Source organism: Zootoca vivipara, chromosome 2, assembly GCF_965207765.1.
Source record: "Zootoca vivipara chromosome 2, rZooViv2.hap1.1, whole genome shotgun sequence".
In the NCBI taxonomy this organism is placed as follows: Eukaryota; Metazoa; Chordata; class Lepidosauria; order Squamata; family Lacertidae; genus Zootoca; species Zootoca vivipara.
The window spans coordinates 89,142,394-89,160,161 of record NC_142584.1 but is presented as its reverse complement, the minus strand read 5'-3'; the positions used below and the strand labels follow the sequence as shown (position 1 = coordinate 89,160,161).

Genomic DNA, 17,768 nt, shown 5'->3' with positions numbered 1-17,768 from the left:
TCTGCTCCAGAGGGAAAGAAGAGGGGAGAAGAAGAGAGAGTCCCATTGGGCAATTGGAACTCGATGTGTGTGGCATTGGATATACAGTGGTGCCTCGCTAGACGAAATTAATTAGTTCCACGAGTCAAGTCGTGTAACGATTTTTTCGCCTAGCGAGTCCCGGTTTCCCATAGGAATGCATTGAAACTTAATCAATGCGTTCCTATGGGCTCCGGGGGACTGGCGGTGGGGAAGGCAGGCAGGCAGGCAGGCGCTTGCTCTCTTGCCTGCCTGCCTTCCCCACCGCCTGTCACACGAAGATCGGAGGGCGCTGCTTGTGGGGCTTGTCAACCCCGGCAAACAGCGCCCGCCGATCTTCGGCTCTGCCCCCCGATGTGCTACGGCTCGGGGAAGCAGGCAGGGAGACGGCAACAGCCCACAGCTTCCCGGGATGTTGCCATCTCCCTGCCTGCTTCCCCGAGCAGAAGCGCCCGGGGGACGGAGCCGAATTGCGGCGCTGTGAGGGGGAGGCTAATGGCGAAAAGCCCCCGCCACGCCGCAATTCGGCTTGGGGACTGGCTTGGCGGCAGCGGGAAGGAGAGGTAAACCGGGAAGGTAAACGGCAAAAGCCCCCCCCCCTCGCCGCAATTCGGCTCCCTTCCCCGGGCGCTTCAGCTTGGGGAACCAGGCAGGGAGATGGCAACAGCCCCGGAGCTTCCACGGGCTGTTGCCATCTGCCCGCCTGCCTTCCCCAAGCAGCGCCCGCCGATCCTCCGCTTCCCCCCCCATCCCGCCTGTCACACAGCGGGGATTGTAGGGGGCTTGAGAAGCCCCGTACGATCCCCGATGTGTCGGGCAGGATGGGGGGAAGCGGAGAAAAGTTCCTCCGCTTCCCCCCATCCCGCTTGCGCTTAGACTTCCTCGGCAAAGGCAAGCAGGGGACACCTAGCCCGCCCACTTGCCTTCGCCGAGAAGGCGCTGTTGCAGCCTAATGCCGCCTCTGTCGGGCGGGGGGAGGGAGAAGCGGACTCCGCTTTCCCCTCACCCCGCCCGACACAGCGGGGATCAGACGAAGCTGTCGGCGGCAGGGGGAGAGGAACGAAATTGTTCCTCTTCCCCTGCTGCTGAGCCTGCACAGATCCCGGGGTTCGGGGAAGCACTTGCAGCTTGTCCGAACCCCGGGATTTGTCCTGTCGGCGGCGGGGGGGGAGAGGAAGGAAGGAAGAGAAAGGGCTGCTTTTCCTTCCTTCGTTCCTTTTCCCCCCTCCTCCGCTTCTCCCCCGCTAGTTCCTCTTTGTGTTCCGCTGGTCTCGGCCGGGGCAGAGACCAACGGAACACAAAGGAGAACCACCTGCAGCAAGGGAAGAAGGCAAAGGAAGATCAGCTGAGAGGCGCTGACACCTGATCTTCTTTGCCTTCTTCCCTTGCTACAGCTGGTTCCCCTTTCGCTAGATGAATGCCCTGATTTTCTGACTAGAGGTTTTTATGGCCACGCTTCGCACGACGAAGCAGTGGCCATAGAAAACCTCGTTGTATAGCGAGGCAACCTCCGATCAGAAAATCCTTTCGTTAAGCTAAATTTTTGTCTAGCAGGGCATTCGTCTAGCGAGGCACCACTGTATCCCAAAGTAAACCCTACTTTTGTAGATAAAAATATTCCCATTTTGCCATATAAAGTCCAATATGCCAAAGTAGATTGATCTACCAGCATTCTGTCCTCAGCTAGTCAATGTAATTAACTTGTTTCATTTTGCAATACAAATAAAGTTGGCTTTTGTATATTCTGGAAATTAATCATTTTGCACTGATATATATAAAACTAGGAATCTCAAGTGAATACCTTCATTTTAAATTCTTGATGTATCATCTTTAGAAACTTAAACCATGGAAGTACTTGCTTGTCCGTCTTTGATTTAAACTTGATAGACTCATATCTGTTTTACTGTAGAATTCGGGAGGAGCTGGATCACTATTAAATCTGAGGTTTTACATACAATCATAGGAAACTTACTTGGGCTAACCTCATTCTTAATAAGCATTTAGTGTTCTGCACTCAGGTAAAGGTAAAGGTACCCCTGAACATTAGGTCCAGTCGCGTACGACTCTGGGGTTGTGCGCTCATCTAGCTCTATAGGCTGAGGGAGCCGGCTTTGGCTGCAAACAGCTTCCAGGTCATGTGGCCAGCATGACTAAGCCACTTCTGGCGAACCAGAGCAGCGCACAAAAATGCCGTTTACCTTCCCGCTGGAGCGGTACCTATTTATCTACTTGCACTTTGATGTGCTTTCGAACTGCAAGATTGGCAGGAGCAGGGACCAAGCAACGGGAGCTCACTCTGTCGTCGCAGGGATTTGAACTGCCGGCCTTCTGATCGGCAAGCCCTAGGCTCTGTGTTTTAGACCACAGCACCACCCGCATCCCTTCTGAGTCTGGACTCAGGACTGCACCGTAATTCTGTAAGCTTATAGAACTGTAGGATTCTCAACTTTTAATACTCAGAAAATTAGTATCATACACAGTAGTAAATTAAGGGACCCAGGTGGCTCTGTGGGTTAAACCACTGAGCCTAGGGCTTGCTGATCAGAAGGTCAGTGGTTCGAATCCCTGTGGCAGGGTGAGCTCCGGTTGCTCGGTCCCAGCTCCTGCCAACCTAGCAGTTCGAAAGCACATCAAAATGCAAGTAGATAAATAGGAACCGCTATAGCGGGAAGGTAAACGGCGTTTCCGTGTGCTGCTCTGGTTCGCCAGAAGTGGCTTTGTCATGCTGGCCACATGATCTGGAAACTATACGCCGGCTCCCTCGGCCAATAATGTGAGATGAGCGCGCAACCCCAGAGTCGGTCACGACTGGACCTAATGGTCAGGGGTCCCTTTACCTTTACCTTTTACAGTAGTAAATTAACTGGTAGGTGAACAAAAGGTTTACAAAATCATTGTAGTAGTGTGTCTATCTGCAGCCTTACTTAACCTTAATTTAGTGGTCATATAAAACAGGATCAGACTAAATAACAAAGCTATGTAAGGAGCACTAAATCTAATGAGTGTTGTTTCAGGTTTCTTCCTGGCTGTAATCTTCCTTTGAAGCATCAGTTTTAAAATATGTTCATGAGTATATTTTCCAGTAACTCGGAGATTATAGGTCTCTAGCTGCCTGCTTCTAAACTGTCAGGTGATTCCCTAGTCACGAGTAGGATTACAGACTCATGACCACTTTGACTTTTATGTCATTTGGTTAAACTGAGGAAGTGGTAATGCTGTAAACTAAGAGCACAAAGGAGAAGCTAGCGGAGTAGAATAGGGAATGGAAAGAAATGCCCAGTGCCCCCCCCCCTCCATGGCAGAATAGAGACTGATAATATAAAATTCGGGCATCTTAATTCTTGCCAGTCCTGTTCTTGTAATTGTTTCCAGGCCTTAGCATTAGTTCTTACCTGTAGGATTGCTTTACTTGGTGACTCTGTATATAAGTTGAAGTAGGATCACATTGGACTTCACTCCTTGGCCTGCCAACTTTAAGCTTTTTCCACTCCTGTAGTGCAGGAGGTTTCTGGATAACGGATCACCTGTTTAAAAGGGTCACCTGAGCTGAACACATTTTGCAAGGGTACTGCCAAGTGGGTTGTAGTCAGGAAATAAAGAATGCTGCCCCCCCCCCATTTTAGAGCAGGAGTAGGCAATGTTGTGCCCTTCAGATGTGGACTGCAGTTCCATACACCATGAGCTACGGTAAGGGATGAGAATTGTAGTGTAGTCTGCAACATATGGAGGGCAGTACCTACCCCTAGTTTAGAGCTTGACAGCGAAGATGATCCATAACATTTCTGGCTTGTGAAAGCTACTGGCTAAAGCTTCTACAACAGCATACTGCCAGTTGATCAAAAGGTCACTAGTGTGAGCAGAAGATACTTCCATTTGCATGATAGGGAGGAGTATAATTTCCATCAGTATTCCTCCTTGCACTATCACACATTGTTCTTGAGGGTGGCCCTCAGTAGTCTTCGTGTAGTGCGCATGTTCACTTGTGACATGGATCACTTGAAGTTGGTAGTGTCTATCTTCTGCTTTTCACCTTGGATATTTGCCCCCCCCCCAAAAAAGTGATAGTTTAGTACAGTGCAGTTTCACTTGCGGGGCGTTGAATGCTGGCATGGTCCTTTTTGTGTAGAATCCAACTATGAGTGGCAGGTGTCTAGCTGAGCAGTTTGACTGCAGAACAGGCACCTACCTAACATTTGTTTTTCTGTGGTTGTGCTTAATAATATTGGCTTTGAAAGTGAAGAAACCTGCAATGCGTCTTTGTGTCTCGTAGATCTGATGTTCTCCTTTCCTAGTGATGGTACACTAAGATACACTTGAAGAAAACAATCTGTGTGTGTCTCTCTCCAAGTGTTGCCACTTGGATTGAATCAAAACAAGGTACAGTGGTACCTCTACTTACGAATAACTCTACTTACGAATGGAGCTCCATCCACCATCTTGGATGCGGTTTAGATGGGATTTTTTCTACTTACGAATTTTTAGATAGGGTTGCTTCGACTTACGAATTTTTTCTCCCAATGCATTCCTATGGGATTCGACTTACAATTATTTTCGACTTACGAATGTGCGTTCGAAACGCATTAAATTCGTAAGTAGAGGTACCACTGTATTTATTCATAGCCAGTCACACAAAGCAGAGGGTTGTTAAAACATTTATCCATTAAAAACAATTAAAGAGTACTTAATTAAACAATTAAACAGGACGTGGGTGGCACTGTGGGTTAAACCACAGAGCCTAGGGCTTGCCGATCAGAAGGTTCAAAGCCCTGCGACGGGGTGAGCTCCCGTTGCTTGGTCTCAGCTCCTGTCAACCCAGCAGTTCTAAAATCACGTCAAAGTGCAAGTAGATAAATAGGTACCACTACAGCGGGAAGGTAAACGGCGTTTCTGTGCACTACTCTGGTTCGCCAGAAGCGGCTTAGTCATGCTGGCCACATGACCCGGAAGCTGTACGCCGGCTCCCTCAGCCGTAAAGCGAGATGAGCCCCACAACCCCAGAGTCGTTCGCGACTGGACCGAATGGTCAGGGGTCCCTTTACCTTTAAACAGTACTTCCTTGTAGTTCATAACTCAGCAAATTGATTGAATCAATGCAAACCCTTTGTGTGGATCTACTCGGTATTGGGTATTTGAATTGCTTGCTTTTTAAAGGTGCAAATACATGTTCAATGCATTGTGATCATAGTATAATCTTCACTACTTTGATGTGTTTGTGAAAACAGCAAGCTGTGTTTCAGTGAGTACCGTATATTCCAGCGTATAAGACAACTGGGCGTATAAGACGACCCCCAACTTTTCCACTTAAAATATAGAGTTTGGGATATATTCGCCGTATAAGAAATACAACCCGGCGTATAAGACGACCCCCGACTTTTGAGAAGATTTTCCTGGGTTAAAAAGTAGTCTTATACGCAGGAATATACAGTAATATAAAATTGGTGGGAGAGCCCTAACACAGCACAGCGGAGGACTTCAAGCATTCATTGAGTGGTAAGGGCAAAAACTTACAAATAGCTTTAGCAGTGCTACCAAGGTCTCATGTGGGATAAGACCCATTGCATCACTGTAGAATGGCTTTTAAATATGTCTGTCTATATAGAACATGCAATCTACAACTGAAGTGATGAGTGGCAGCTAATCATACCAATCACAATGTTACAAAATAATGTGCTAAGTGTAACATCGAGACTGGACTTGAAATGCACTGACTGATCAGGCCTTTCCTGCATTTTATACCAGACTCATGGCCAAAGAGCTTGGTGATAACCTTGCTTTGTATTCTTTAGTCTCAAAAGAGCAGGCAACTTGAAGGGAGAATAGTATATACAGGGCTTTGCCTAAGTAATCTTTTGCAGGTGAGTTTTATGTGTGTCTTGGAGGTGAGTAAAACACAGTCCATGGTATCTGAAACTACTCCAGCATTGTTGCTCAGCCGTGGTACACAGTAATCCATCTGCAGCACAGTAAACCTTACCTTGAAATTATATTCCCCAGATTCTTCAGGCTCAGACACATCCCAGAGTAGTCTTTCAAGTTTAATACTTGGAAATTACGCAATTTGATGCTAGTATAGCTTCCCATGATGTGCATACGTTGTTCAGGTTCTTCCAGATACTATCCTGTCACACCAAGGAGTTGGGAGTACTGTTTTTCTGGTAGAAAACCCACTTGGAAAAAGATGAGACACTCTGTCCAAGTTGACTAATAGTTTCTTAACATGATTGCAGGGAAATTGTTTTTGGGAGTGGCATGCTTAACTTGCAGGTAGTGCTAGGAAGCTTGAGAACTCTTCCCATGCTACCTTCATAAATCTGGAGGCCCTTTGGTGTCATTGTATGTGATTCAGCATATGCTGACTTCTTCCTTCCTTCCTTCCTTCCCTCCCTCCTTCCTCCCCTCTGTTGATGATGCTCATGGCCTCTCATGTGATCTTTGTTCACCGACGGTCTCAACTGCAAACTTGTTCCTTCTGAAAAGGATGTTAGAAAGAAGCATGAAATCTCCTACATATTTAATTTTCTCTGGCGCTTCAACCATGATTCTCGCATCAGTGGGAAAACATGTAGGCACATATTTAGCACAGTTAATTAAGCTGCCTGAGAGATCCTCTGCCGGCTCCCTACTAATGACTGTGCTCTTTCCTCTCTTCAGTCAGGTCAGTTCAGTGAGGATATGATTCCTACAGTGGGCTTCAACATGCGGAAAGTTACCAAGGGTAATGTCACAATAAAGGTACGTTTTTCTAGTTTATGAAGGCAAATACATTGTCCTGCTAACCACTTCTCAGGGAGCAGATGAAAGGAGACGAGTTCAAGCTTGGGGGGGCATAAAACCTTTCCATTCTACCGCCCATTCATTTCCTCCTTAGCTGACTGCTTCTCGTACCCATTGTCCTATTAATATTGTCTGCTGGGTTCAAAACTTGTAATAGAGGGGCACTGTGTGCAACATTTGATACTGTTTTATATGAATCCTATAGGGACCCAGGTGGCGCTGTGGTTAAACCACTGAGCCTAGGGCTTGCTGATCAGAAGGTCGGCGGTTCGAATCCCTGTGACGGGGTGAGCTCCCGTTGCTTGGCCCCAGCTCCTGCCAACCTAGCAGTTCAAAAGCACGTCAAAATGCAAGTAGATAAATAGGAACCGCTACAGCGGGAAGGTAAACGGCGTTTCCATGTGCTGCTCTGGTTTGCCAGAAGTGGCTTTGTCATGCTGGCCACATGACCTGGAAGCTATACGCCGGCTCCCTCGGCCAATAATGCGAGATGAGCGCGCAACCCCAGAGTCGGTCACGACTGGACCTAATGGTCAGGGGTCCCTTTACCTTTACCTTTTTATATAAATCCTAGCTTCCTATAGTTGGCTGTAAGCAATTGATAACTTTTAAAAGGCTACCGAGACAACTGTGCCATAGGGCACAAAGCCTGGTTGACACCCCCCCCCCACCGGATGCTGCTATCATTATTACATTATAAAGCAGGGGTGCAGCACTTGCAGATATTATTGTAGGGCTCTCAGCTCCCATTAGCCTCAGCCACTATGGCCAGTGGTAGTCAACAACATATAGAGGGCCATAGTTCCCCATATCTACCGGTAGTATTGAAGGAGAGCTATTTTTTTTAGGATTATATGCATTTTTTGGGTAGTTAGAGGAAATCAGGCAATGGGTTCTTGCAACTTGGGTGATTAAGTGTGCAGTCTTACTTCCGTGTTTAATAGGACCTGGCTGCCCTGACATGCAGTTATTGGGAAAGTGTTAATGGGAACATGCACAACCCCCATCAGTCCAGTTGTTCCTTAAGGTGGGGCTTGCAAGATGCATGCTTAAGGGTTCACGGGCAGGCGGGGCAGCTTTTCAGCACATCAGTGGACATTTTGGTGGAAAGCAGAGTGGCAAAGTTTGGAGCTCTGGTGTACCTCTTTCAGACTGCCTACAAAGAGAAAGAGCATCAAAACCAGCTACTCCTGTTCATGCTGCATAGGAGGAGTGTTGATTGCATATGCAGGTAACCCCCTATTTGCGTAGGGGTTGCGTTCCTGGCTGTCCCATGCGTTGATGGAGCCCGCATAAGCCCGCCCCATTCTGCCCCCAGGTCCAAAACAAACCTCTGTCGGTGGTTGCACATCAATTGAACACACTCAAAAAGATCGCTGCCTGTATCAGGTTTTGTCACTGTAATTAGGGATTAGTCCTCTATTTGTGTTACTTGGGTCATTGGTTCTACAGATTTAAGCATCTCCCACAACAAATTTCATGTTGCAGTAAAAACAATATTAGTGGAAAACCTTCTTTGTTACTCCTCGTGGCTGACAAAATGCTTTGTTTTTTGGTCCACATAGCTTCCTTTATGACTTGTATAACATCGAATTTAGTCATTGCAATTTTGTATTCAGCCTCCAGACATAATTCTCCATTTTGTCTCTTAAAAAAGATTTGGGATATAGGAGGACAGCCACGATTCCGAAGTATGTGGGAACGCTACTGCAGAGGAGTAAATGCTATTGTGTAAGTATATACATCTTGTGGTTACTTGGTTGTGGCTGCATTTGTTGTGTTGTACCTAGTTCTTCAGGTGTGTTACTCTACTGCTAAGTTCTACTCTTTAACTGTTTAGCTATGTATTTGCAAACTGTTCAAGCTTGGGTTTTCTTCCCTTTGAACTCTGTTAAATTTCACTGTATAAAGAAATGCATTAACCGCTTGGTAGCATTTATTACTTATTACTATTATTATAGGGACATGGATGGTGCTGTGGGTTAAACCACAGAGCCTAGGGCTTGCCGATCAGAAGGTCGGCGGTTCGAATCCCCGTGACGGGATGAGCTCCCGTTGCTTGGTCCCTGCTCCTGCCAACTTAGCAGTTCGAAAGCATGTCAAAGTGCAAGTAGATAAATAAGTACTGCTCCAGCAGGAAGGTAAACGGCGTTTCTGTGTGCTGCTCTGGTTCGCCGGAAGCGGCTTAGTCATGCTGGCCACATGACCCAAAGCTGTATGCCGGCTCCCTCGGCCAATAAAGCGAGATGAGCGCCGCAACCCCAGAGTCATCTGCAACTCTACCTAACGGTCAGGGTTCCCTTTACCTTTACTATTATTATTTATTACAATTAGTTGAAAGTGCTTTTCAGAGCACTACAAAAGTATGTGATTTTAAAAAACTGTGTTGCGTAGGTACACAGTACTTCTGCAAAAACCTGGGATCCTTTACCCTAAAAATGGTGGATGCTGTTTAAAATGAAGTTTCTCAATACCATGGCTTTTCAATGAAAGCTTGACAATTAGTTTATATTTATTGTAAGCAACTGAGCAAAAACCTTTTAACTGGACTTCCAAGGCATCATCCAATGAATAAAAGTAAAACATTGAAACCACAACTTATATATAAAAAAGCAAAAGCATGTTCTTAATGTACAGTGCAGAGGAGACTGTCTAGTCAGTGAATGCTCTGATCCCAAAAGAGTTATCAATCTCTCTAGCAAATAAGACTTGCATAACTACTTCTTGTGAATCCACTTGATTGTTCTTTAACCCCTCACAGGGGTTCCCAGCATGAGACCAGCAAACTGCAAACATTAGATCATACTCTAACACAATCTAGTTCACACTGCAGCACAGAGTCTCTAATCTACCTAGTTGCCTATTGCAGCAGCTACTGCTACAGTTAATATCTATGGCTTTACCAGGTTGCATATGTCCTCAGCATTGACCCGTTACTGGTGAGCTATTTTATAGCCTCTAGCAATTTTGCTAGAGTTACTTTGGCTTAGATAGGATTGTCTTTCACAGATGTTTTATATTGTATAAACCCGGTGGTCACTTACTGAACTCCTTTAACAGGTATATGGTGGATGCTGCGGATCGTGAAAAAATAGAAGCCTCTAGAAATGAGCTGCACAATCTATTAGACAAACCACAGCTACAAGGAATCCCTGTAAGTTGTAAACATCTGGCCATTCGTCCCATACAAACTTTTAAGGTTTTAACTTGTTTTGAAAGGAATTCTACCTTGTGCACAAATCAGCCAAACTCCACTTGCGTTCAGCTTCTGCAGCTCCACCAGTTCCATGTTCTTAAGCATGCTTTTGACCTCTGCTGAATCAGTCCATTGGTCCATCTAGCTCATGGTTACCTATAATGACTGGCAGTGGCTCTCCAGAGTTTAGACAGGAGTCTCTCCCAACCCTTTCTGGGAGCTCCATCCCTCTTGTATTAATCCTTGTCTGGAAGCTTCCATAGTAGAACTAATACACTACAGCAGTGTACCCAAAACATGAAGACTATTAAAATGTTTCCCAGAGGTGGAAGCTGTTAATGTGAAAAGTCTTAAAAATAACTGGTTAAGAGGGTTGGTTTTGACAATCTGTGCTCAAAAAGATTTAGTTAGCGAAAATTGCTAACTGAAGAAACCCACTATATACCTAAACTTGCCAAATCTGACTAGGGTGCAATGGAAGCGACCTCTCTGGTTCTGATTCTTGCTTGGTGTGGGAACACATTGCTCCTTTACTACCTCTGCATGCGGTGTCTGTGCTGCATCTGATGGGGCAACCAGTGGCGCCAGAGTGTGGGGTCCCTTTGAAGTCTCTTCATAGGTTTGGTTTGAATTCAAACTACATCTACAAATGGATAAACAAAGCCTGAGCTTGATGAGGCCCACAGAGCAGAGGTTCCCCAGACCTTCTTTAGGTTAACTGCCTAGAACCTGAAACTACAAATTTATTCCCTCTATGCTCTGGTTTATACGAAATTGGGCAAGTAAGTATTTTGTTTTAAACAGAATGTAAGCTGCCTTCACAAGAAGACGGGGTAGAAATAATAATAATAATATTTTTTATTTATTTATACCCCGCCCTTCCCGGTTCAGAAACCCAGGCTCTTGGGGCGGCTAACAACAATGTTAAAACACTTAATTGTAATACAACATTAAAGCAGCATAAAATACAGTATAAAAGCATGAATAACAATAAAATTCAAAGTTCAAAAATCAATTTGGGGGAAATCCATCCCAAAAACATTAGATAGTCACCAGGACTAGCCGGCTAAATTAGTCCTACTTGGGCCAGCGAGGAAGCCAGGGGAGAATTAGCTGTGGGGTCCCAGAGCGGGTAATCTTCATAAAAAGGGGAGGGGGGGAAGAGAAGGGAAGGGAAATAAAAGATCAGGCTGAGTTCAAATTAAAGGCCAGGTGGAATAGCTCTGTCTTACAGGCCCGGCGGAAGGAGGTTAAATCCTGCAGGGCCCTAATCTCATGGGACAGAGCATTCCACCAGGTTGGAGCCATCACTGAAAAGGCCCTGGCCCTGGTGGAGGATAGTCTGACTTCCTTAGGGCCCGGGACCTCACAATAAATACAATACCTTCTCTTTTCAGGTTCTAGTACTTGGAAACAAAAGAGACCTTCCCAATGCTTTGGATGAGAAGCAACTTATTGAAAAAATGTAAGTGACTAAGCAATTATATGATAAGCTGCTCTGTGCTGACTTGCTGTGTTCAAATTTAAACTTGGTATGGTAAGAGGGGTGTTGTCTAAGAGACTAGTTTCATATTGTAATGTGATTTTTAGGAATAGTGGTAAGATGACTTTCCAGTGGGTTACCTTAGAAATATTCCTATTAATTACTATTAGGGATTATCACCAATGTGTTCCTGTGCTACTTCTCTTCCAGGAACCTGGCTGCTATTCAAGACAGAGAAATCTGCTGCTACTCCATTTCCTGCAAAGAAAAGGACAATATAGGTAATTAAAATGCATAGGTGCTAACTTCCACTGGGTGCACAAATTGGATTCATAAAGGCTGTTCTTGCAAAACTGCATGCATCCTTTCAGACATTTAGCAGTTCATGCCAACACATATACTAGCATTTTTATAAATCCAGAACTGTGTAATTCACTGACTGTGAGACTAGATAGACCAAACATAAGGTTTCATAAAAGTGAAACTGGCAGGTCACACTTCTGAGCTAAAATATGGGAACTCAGAGTTTAATCTCTATAAGGTGTCTTTCCTTTTAATACCCTTGAACTGACAGTGTGCTGCAAATGCTTCTGTCTTTTCTTCTGCTCAGAGCAGTGGAATTGGTCTATGGCAGTACCTGGGCAATTGGAAAACTACGTATAAAGACAAGGAAAAACAGACAGATCACAAACAGATTGGCGGCTAACAGATTGAGATTGAATCCTGACAAGACAGAAGTACTGTTTGTGGGGGACAGGAGGCGGGCGGGTGTGGAGGACTCTCTGGTCCTGAATGGGGTAACTGTGCCCCTGAAAGACCAGGTGCGCAGCCTGGGAGTCATTTTAGACTCACAGCTGTCCATGGAGGCACAGGTCAACTCCGTGTCCAGGGCAGCTGTTTATCAGCTCCATCTGGTACGCAGGCTGAGTCCCTACCTGCCCACTGACTGTCTCTCCAGAGTGGTGCATGCTCTAGTTATCTCTCGCTTGGACTACTGCAATGCGCTCTACGTGGGGCTACCTTTGAAGGTGACCCGGAAACTACAACTAATCCAGAATGCGGCAGCTAGACTGGTGACTGGGAGCGGCCGCCGAGATCACATAACACCGGTCCTAAAAGACCTACATTGGCTCCCAGTACGTTTCCGAGCACAATTCAAAGTGTTGGTGTTGACCTTTAAAGCCCTAAACGGCCTCGGTCCGGTATACCTGAAGGAGCGTCTCCACCCCCATCGCTCTGCCCGGACACTGAGGTCCAGCTCCGAGGGCCTTCTGGCGGTTCCCTCATTACGAGAAGCCAAGTTACAGGGAACCAGGCAGAGGGCCTTCTCGGTAGTGGCACCCACCCTGTGGAATGCCCTCCCACTAGAGGTCAAAGAGAACAATTACCAGACCTTTAGAAGGCATCTCAAGGCAGCCCTGTTTAGGGAAGCTTTTAATGTTTGATGGATTTCTGTATTTTAGAATTTCTGTTTTTTTGGAAGCCGCCCAGAGTGGCTGGGGGAACCCGGCCAGATGGGTGGGGTATAAATAATAAATTATTATTATTATAATAAACAGTTCACTTAAAATGTGAATAAGGCTGAAATCTGTTAAGCAATATAGTCTAGTAAAGCCAGCTTGCTTTGGACCGACTCCAAACCAAAGTCTGCTTCTCTTGAAGCTTCAGGTCCATTTCAGAGGGTGGTTCTTGGTTTCAGTTTGTAAGTCCTGTTTGATACATTTTTGAACCACCCACAGGCTCTCTCCATAAAAGGGTTGGCGGGGGAGAGTGGTGTGGCTTTGTGACTGATAGCTCTGGCTTCCATTCAGGGAATGGCTTTACCGGGTCTCTCCACCCCCTCTTCTTTTCGGAGGGACACTGAAGCAACCTACCTTCCAGCTGTTCTGTATTCTTAACTAAGTGTTGCGGCTCCTAAGAGTCAGCTTGCCATCACTAAAGGATTTGGAGTTGACAATTGGCATTTTGTGTGACCTAATACTCAGCTTATTCCACATGCCATCCTTTAGATTATAGTTTTTAAAATTAACTCTTGATTTTGCTTGTGTCTGCCATATGTTACTAGGCTAGTTGCTTTCTGTCCCCCCTGCAAAATATATGGCCCTAATCAGGACTAGGAAAGTTCATTTTTTTTAAGAGGAACTAATTCCAGTTCATGTTCATTGCTTTACAAAACTGTTTCAGTTCAAGTTCATCCAAATTATCCTTGGCATTTTTTCCAGCATTCAGAATGTTACAAGCTGGTGTGCTGAAGTATAAAATTTATTTAAGAAGAAAACATCAAAATATGCACACACTGACAGCAATGTGAATAGCTTTCCCCAACAATTATGATCTTCAAGCTTAAAGGCCCAAAGAATCTAAAGAGTCAAGAAGCACGTGTAAGAAAAGGAACTTGAAGATGAACTAGAATCAGTTCAAAGCTGCACTTCCAAAAATTAATTCACATTCAGCCTGGTGATTATGGCAACAACTTTCAGGTGTAGTTCAGAGATTTTTGAACTAATTCAGTGGACTTCATTAAACCAAACTAGTTCATTCCAAGCACTGGCTCTAGAATTTCATTTAGTTTGTTGGTTAAGTACGCTTCAGGTTAAGTACGCTTCAGTTTAAGTACTCCGTGGACCGCCTGGAACAGATTAATCCACTTTCCATTACTTTCAGTGGGAAAGTACGCTTCAGGTTAAGTACAGACTTCTGGAACAAATTGTGTACAGTGGTACCTCGGTTTACAAACACAATTGGTTATGGAAGTCTGAACTTAACCTGAAGTGTACTTAACCTGAAGCGAACTTTCCCATTGAGAGTAATGGAAAGTGGATTAATCCGTTCCAGACAGGTCCGCGGAGTACTTAAACTGAAAATTCTCAAACCAAGGTATGACTGTACTTAAACTGAGGTACCACTGTAACTGACTGAATATATAGCATAGACTGTGCCTATAATGTTCTTCATGATTGTGTGACTTAACAGGTTTATGTACAGAGTTTTTATATAGCTACACTTATTGCTGTGCAGAGCATAGTGTACATGCTTATTTCTTCTTTTAATATCCACCTCTGTCCTAATTAGGTTTCCCTTTCTTAATGTGACTTTGGTGCCAACTGTTGCCTGCCTGCCTGCCTATTATTTAGCACTTTATGAAAGGACAGGTAGTAATAGTAATAGTCCAAAAAACTTTTGCCAAGATGCCTGGATTCTGGAGCTTGGCAAACCTATGAGGTATTTCTGTAAATGGATCATTAATGGAACACCTGCCTGCTATTTTCCTATGGCCTCCCCACATCCAAATCTGGAAAAGGAAATGATTACTTACATGTAGACCCTAGTCTAAACTTTTTGAATATATATCTGTGTAGATAAGTGTAATCTCCTTTTTAAATTGGATGTTCAACTGCAGGAAGTAGATGATCTAAGATAAATGACAACTGTTTCTTTTTCTTCTAGATATCACACTTCAGTGGCTTATTCAGCATTCAAAGTCTAGAAGAAGCTGAAATATCACCGATAACACCCCCAGTTGGCCATAGTCTGATTTGTCTGCTCCTTCCATGATGAAATGTTATTCAGGATAGTCGTCCTGTATTCAAGGAATTGCCTTTTTTCACAGTTCATGCCTCCATGTGCACTGCTGAAGACTTATATTCCTACTTCTGTCATAAAAATTGGCTAGAGTTGTCATGAGTCGTGCAAATGTTTTTTCTTAGTTCATCTAAGCAGTGGCAGTGGGTGCTTCTCCCCTCTCAAAGGCTATCATTAAATCAGTGTGTTTCTGCTCTGGTCTTCCTGAGCCAGGTTTTTATATCAGATTGTCAACAAACTTATTTAATTCTTATATTTAGTGGCTCGTTGAAGATGCTGACACAGGGCAGCACAAGGATTCTAGCACCACTTTATTGTGCTTATAAAGCTTTTCAAACACTGTTTAAGTGGGATACTAACTTTTTTCTCTCCGATGCATGTGATATGTATTGTAAAATGGTTTGCAATGGAAAGTGCCAGGCACTAGATATTGAATCACTAAATTACCTTGAGTTTCTCAAAACGTACTTCATTCTAATGAATGAAATGTCCAATTGTCAACTTTTGTATCTGTGCAGGTCATTGCTAATAACTTTATATGCTGAAATTCTTAAGGGGAATAGAGTACTTTTGAAATAAAGCTTTCAAGTGTTTGAACACAGAAGCAAGTCAAACGAACCTGGGAACCTTGGACGAGACTTATCACACCTTGTTGCTCGAAATGCTTTGCAAAGTCTGCATGACACCCTAATGGTGTCAGACTCCCAGCACAAAATAATCTATCGTTATCTGGCTTGTCCTCTTAATTGAATAATTGAGCACAGTTGCACTTGGTGCTAGGAAATGCCTAGGCTGTTGTGACAACTCTAGATTTGCCTGCTTTCTTGGTGTGTAATCATGTGTAAAAGTCCACAGGCTAAGAAATGTTGAATGGTGTCTTGAAGCACAAAAGAATCAATGAACTGATCCTGTTTCTTGGTTAGCTTCTACACAGCATAGAGGTGTACGAATCAAACTGTAACACTACTTTTGTAGCTTTACCTTCTTGGCAATGTCAATATTTAAAGGGACAGACTTGTTAAGGCTGGTTTTCTTCATACAATGTTGATGTAGCCCACTGTATGCATACAAATATATGGTACACCTGCTTGTGTTGCCCCCATTGTTTCGTTTTTTTTTAAAAGCAGCACCTGCATGTACTTGGATGTTGCACTTGTCAGAGTCCATGTTAACACAGGTTTGGTACATTTAAGGGCACATTCATAGTATGCCTTTCAAGGACAAAATGGTTTCTCAAAGGGCAGATATTTCATACTCGACTCCCCAAGTACTGCGATCAGCCATAGTATAGTATGCCTTTGCTAATCTGCATGTATGGCAAAACTCTTATCTTATACTGGCATTCCTGTGTTACTTACTTTCAAAGGCTCTATGCCAAAAGGCGACAGGCCATGCCTTTACAGTACCACATGGAGTTTGTAAAAGGCTCCACAGTGCTATCAGGTGGTCTGGGGGAAAAGTAACATGGGCTCATACATTAGCCGCAATAGCCAAATATGTGTCCATTACAGGCAGAATGTATGAATACTCATTAAAAAGTTACAGCAGCTTTGCAACAGCAATTGGACCAAGTTGACTTAACACACAAATGTGCCCCACAACAGCCAGTTTTGCTTTATACTGCCATGGCCTTACTGTTCCCATACAAACTTCTGCACTGTTGCACAGACACAAGTATTGCTTCTATTAGCAAATTGAGCTTTTTTGCATTTTTAACTTCATATATGCTTCTATGAATCCTGTATTGTTGGTGCTGTAGAGACGAGGTCAATCACTTGCTATTGTAGTTGACTACAGACTGCTACACTTAACTAGAGCAACTCGGCTTGTGCCTAAAAAATAAGGAAGCTGAACTAGAATGTGTCAACTTTTCTTCTTCTGAGAATCAAATTACTGTTAAAGAAACTGGCCTGTTGCTGAATTCAGTGTGGGTTCTTTTTTTGTCCATACTTCACTACTTTCAGCATTTCGACATAAAAAACCACTATCAACTTTTTAAATCTGTGCATTAATCTCGGCATGTGAAGAACTTATACATTTACCAAACTTTGTAAATATGTGAATTTTTTTATTTAGGTGGATGGCATTTTGTTTTACTGCTGTTTAGCTTTAACCAATAAACTTATGTTTTCAGGGTTATGCTGGCATGTATGTAATTGGACCTTAAAAGTGTCAATGTGACCGAAAGAGAGCTGGAGTAAGCCTGTATTCTTGAGAGTCTCACTGTTCCTGTGCTTATTGAAACTTGTGTATGTTTCCAAGTCCTTGAGGCTGTGGTCGACTGCACTCTCCACAGCGAGTGAAGCCTCAAAACCTAGTGTATGAAATATCCAGTCGTCTCATGCAGGTGTCCTTCCTGTTCATAATGTAGAAATTTGTATTCCTGTGCCATTTCCCTAATACACCCCCCTTTTTATTTTTACAAAATGTACTTAACCTAACTATGCCTTAAAACTGTGTTCAGGGACCTCCAGCGCTTCTTGGACGAACTCCCATAATTCCCGGACCCAGTGGCCATGCTGTTTGGAATGGGCAGCCAACGGGGTCCACAACCCTATAGATAAGAACACAACTGGCCTAGGACAAATGCAGAGATGCCCACACCACAATATCTTAAATATATGCTTTGCTTCTAATTAGGCCAAGAACAATTATGCCTGGTGATGTTTCATTCAGGTATACCTGAACTTCCCAGACTTTTGGATGGGGAGAAAA

The 17,768-nt window shown here is 44.2% G+C and overlaps 1 protein-coding gene across 1 annotated transcript in view; it reads left to right on the top strand.

Moving 5' to 3' along the window:
- The window catches only part of ARL8B (ARF like GTPase 8B), a 29,463-nt gene extending 12,271 nt beyond the window's left edge, over positions 1-17,192 (top strand). The window contains exons 2-7 of the mRNA XM_035106586.3: positions 6,670-6,750; positions 8,450-8,523; positions 9,853-9,946; positions 11,386-11,453; positions 11,682-11,752; positions 14,919-17,192. Of these exons, the coding sequence (XP_034962477.2) occupies positions 6,670-6,750; positions 8,450-8,523; positions 9,853-9,946; positions 11,386-11,453; positions 11,682-11,752; positions 14,919-14,968 (438 nt within the window). The 3' untranslated portion in view covers positions 14,969-17,192. The remainder of the gene's footprint in view (positions 1-6,669; positions 6,751-8,449; positions 8,524-9,852; positions 9,947-11,385; positions 11,454-11,681; positions 11,753-14,918) is intronic.
- The last annotated feature ends 576 nt before the right edge of the window (positions 17,193-17,768 follow it).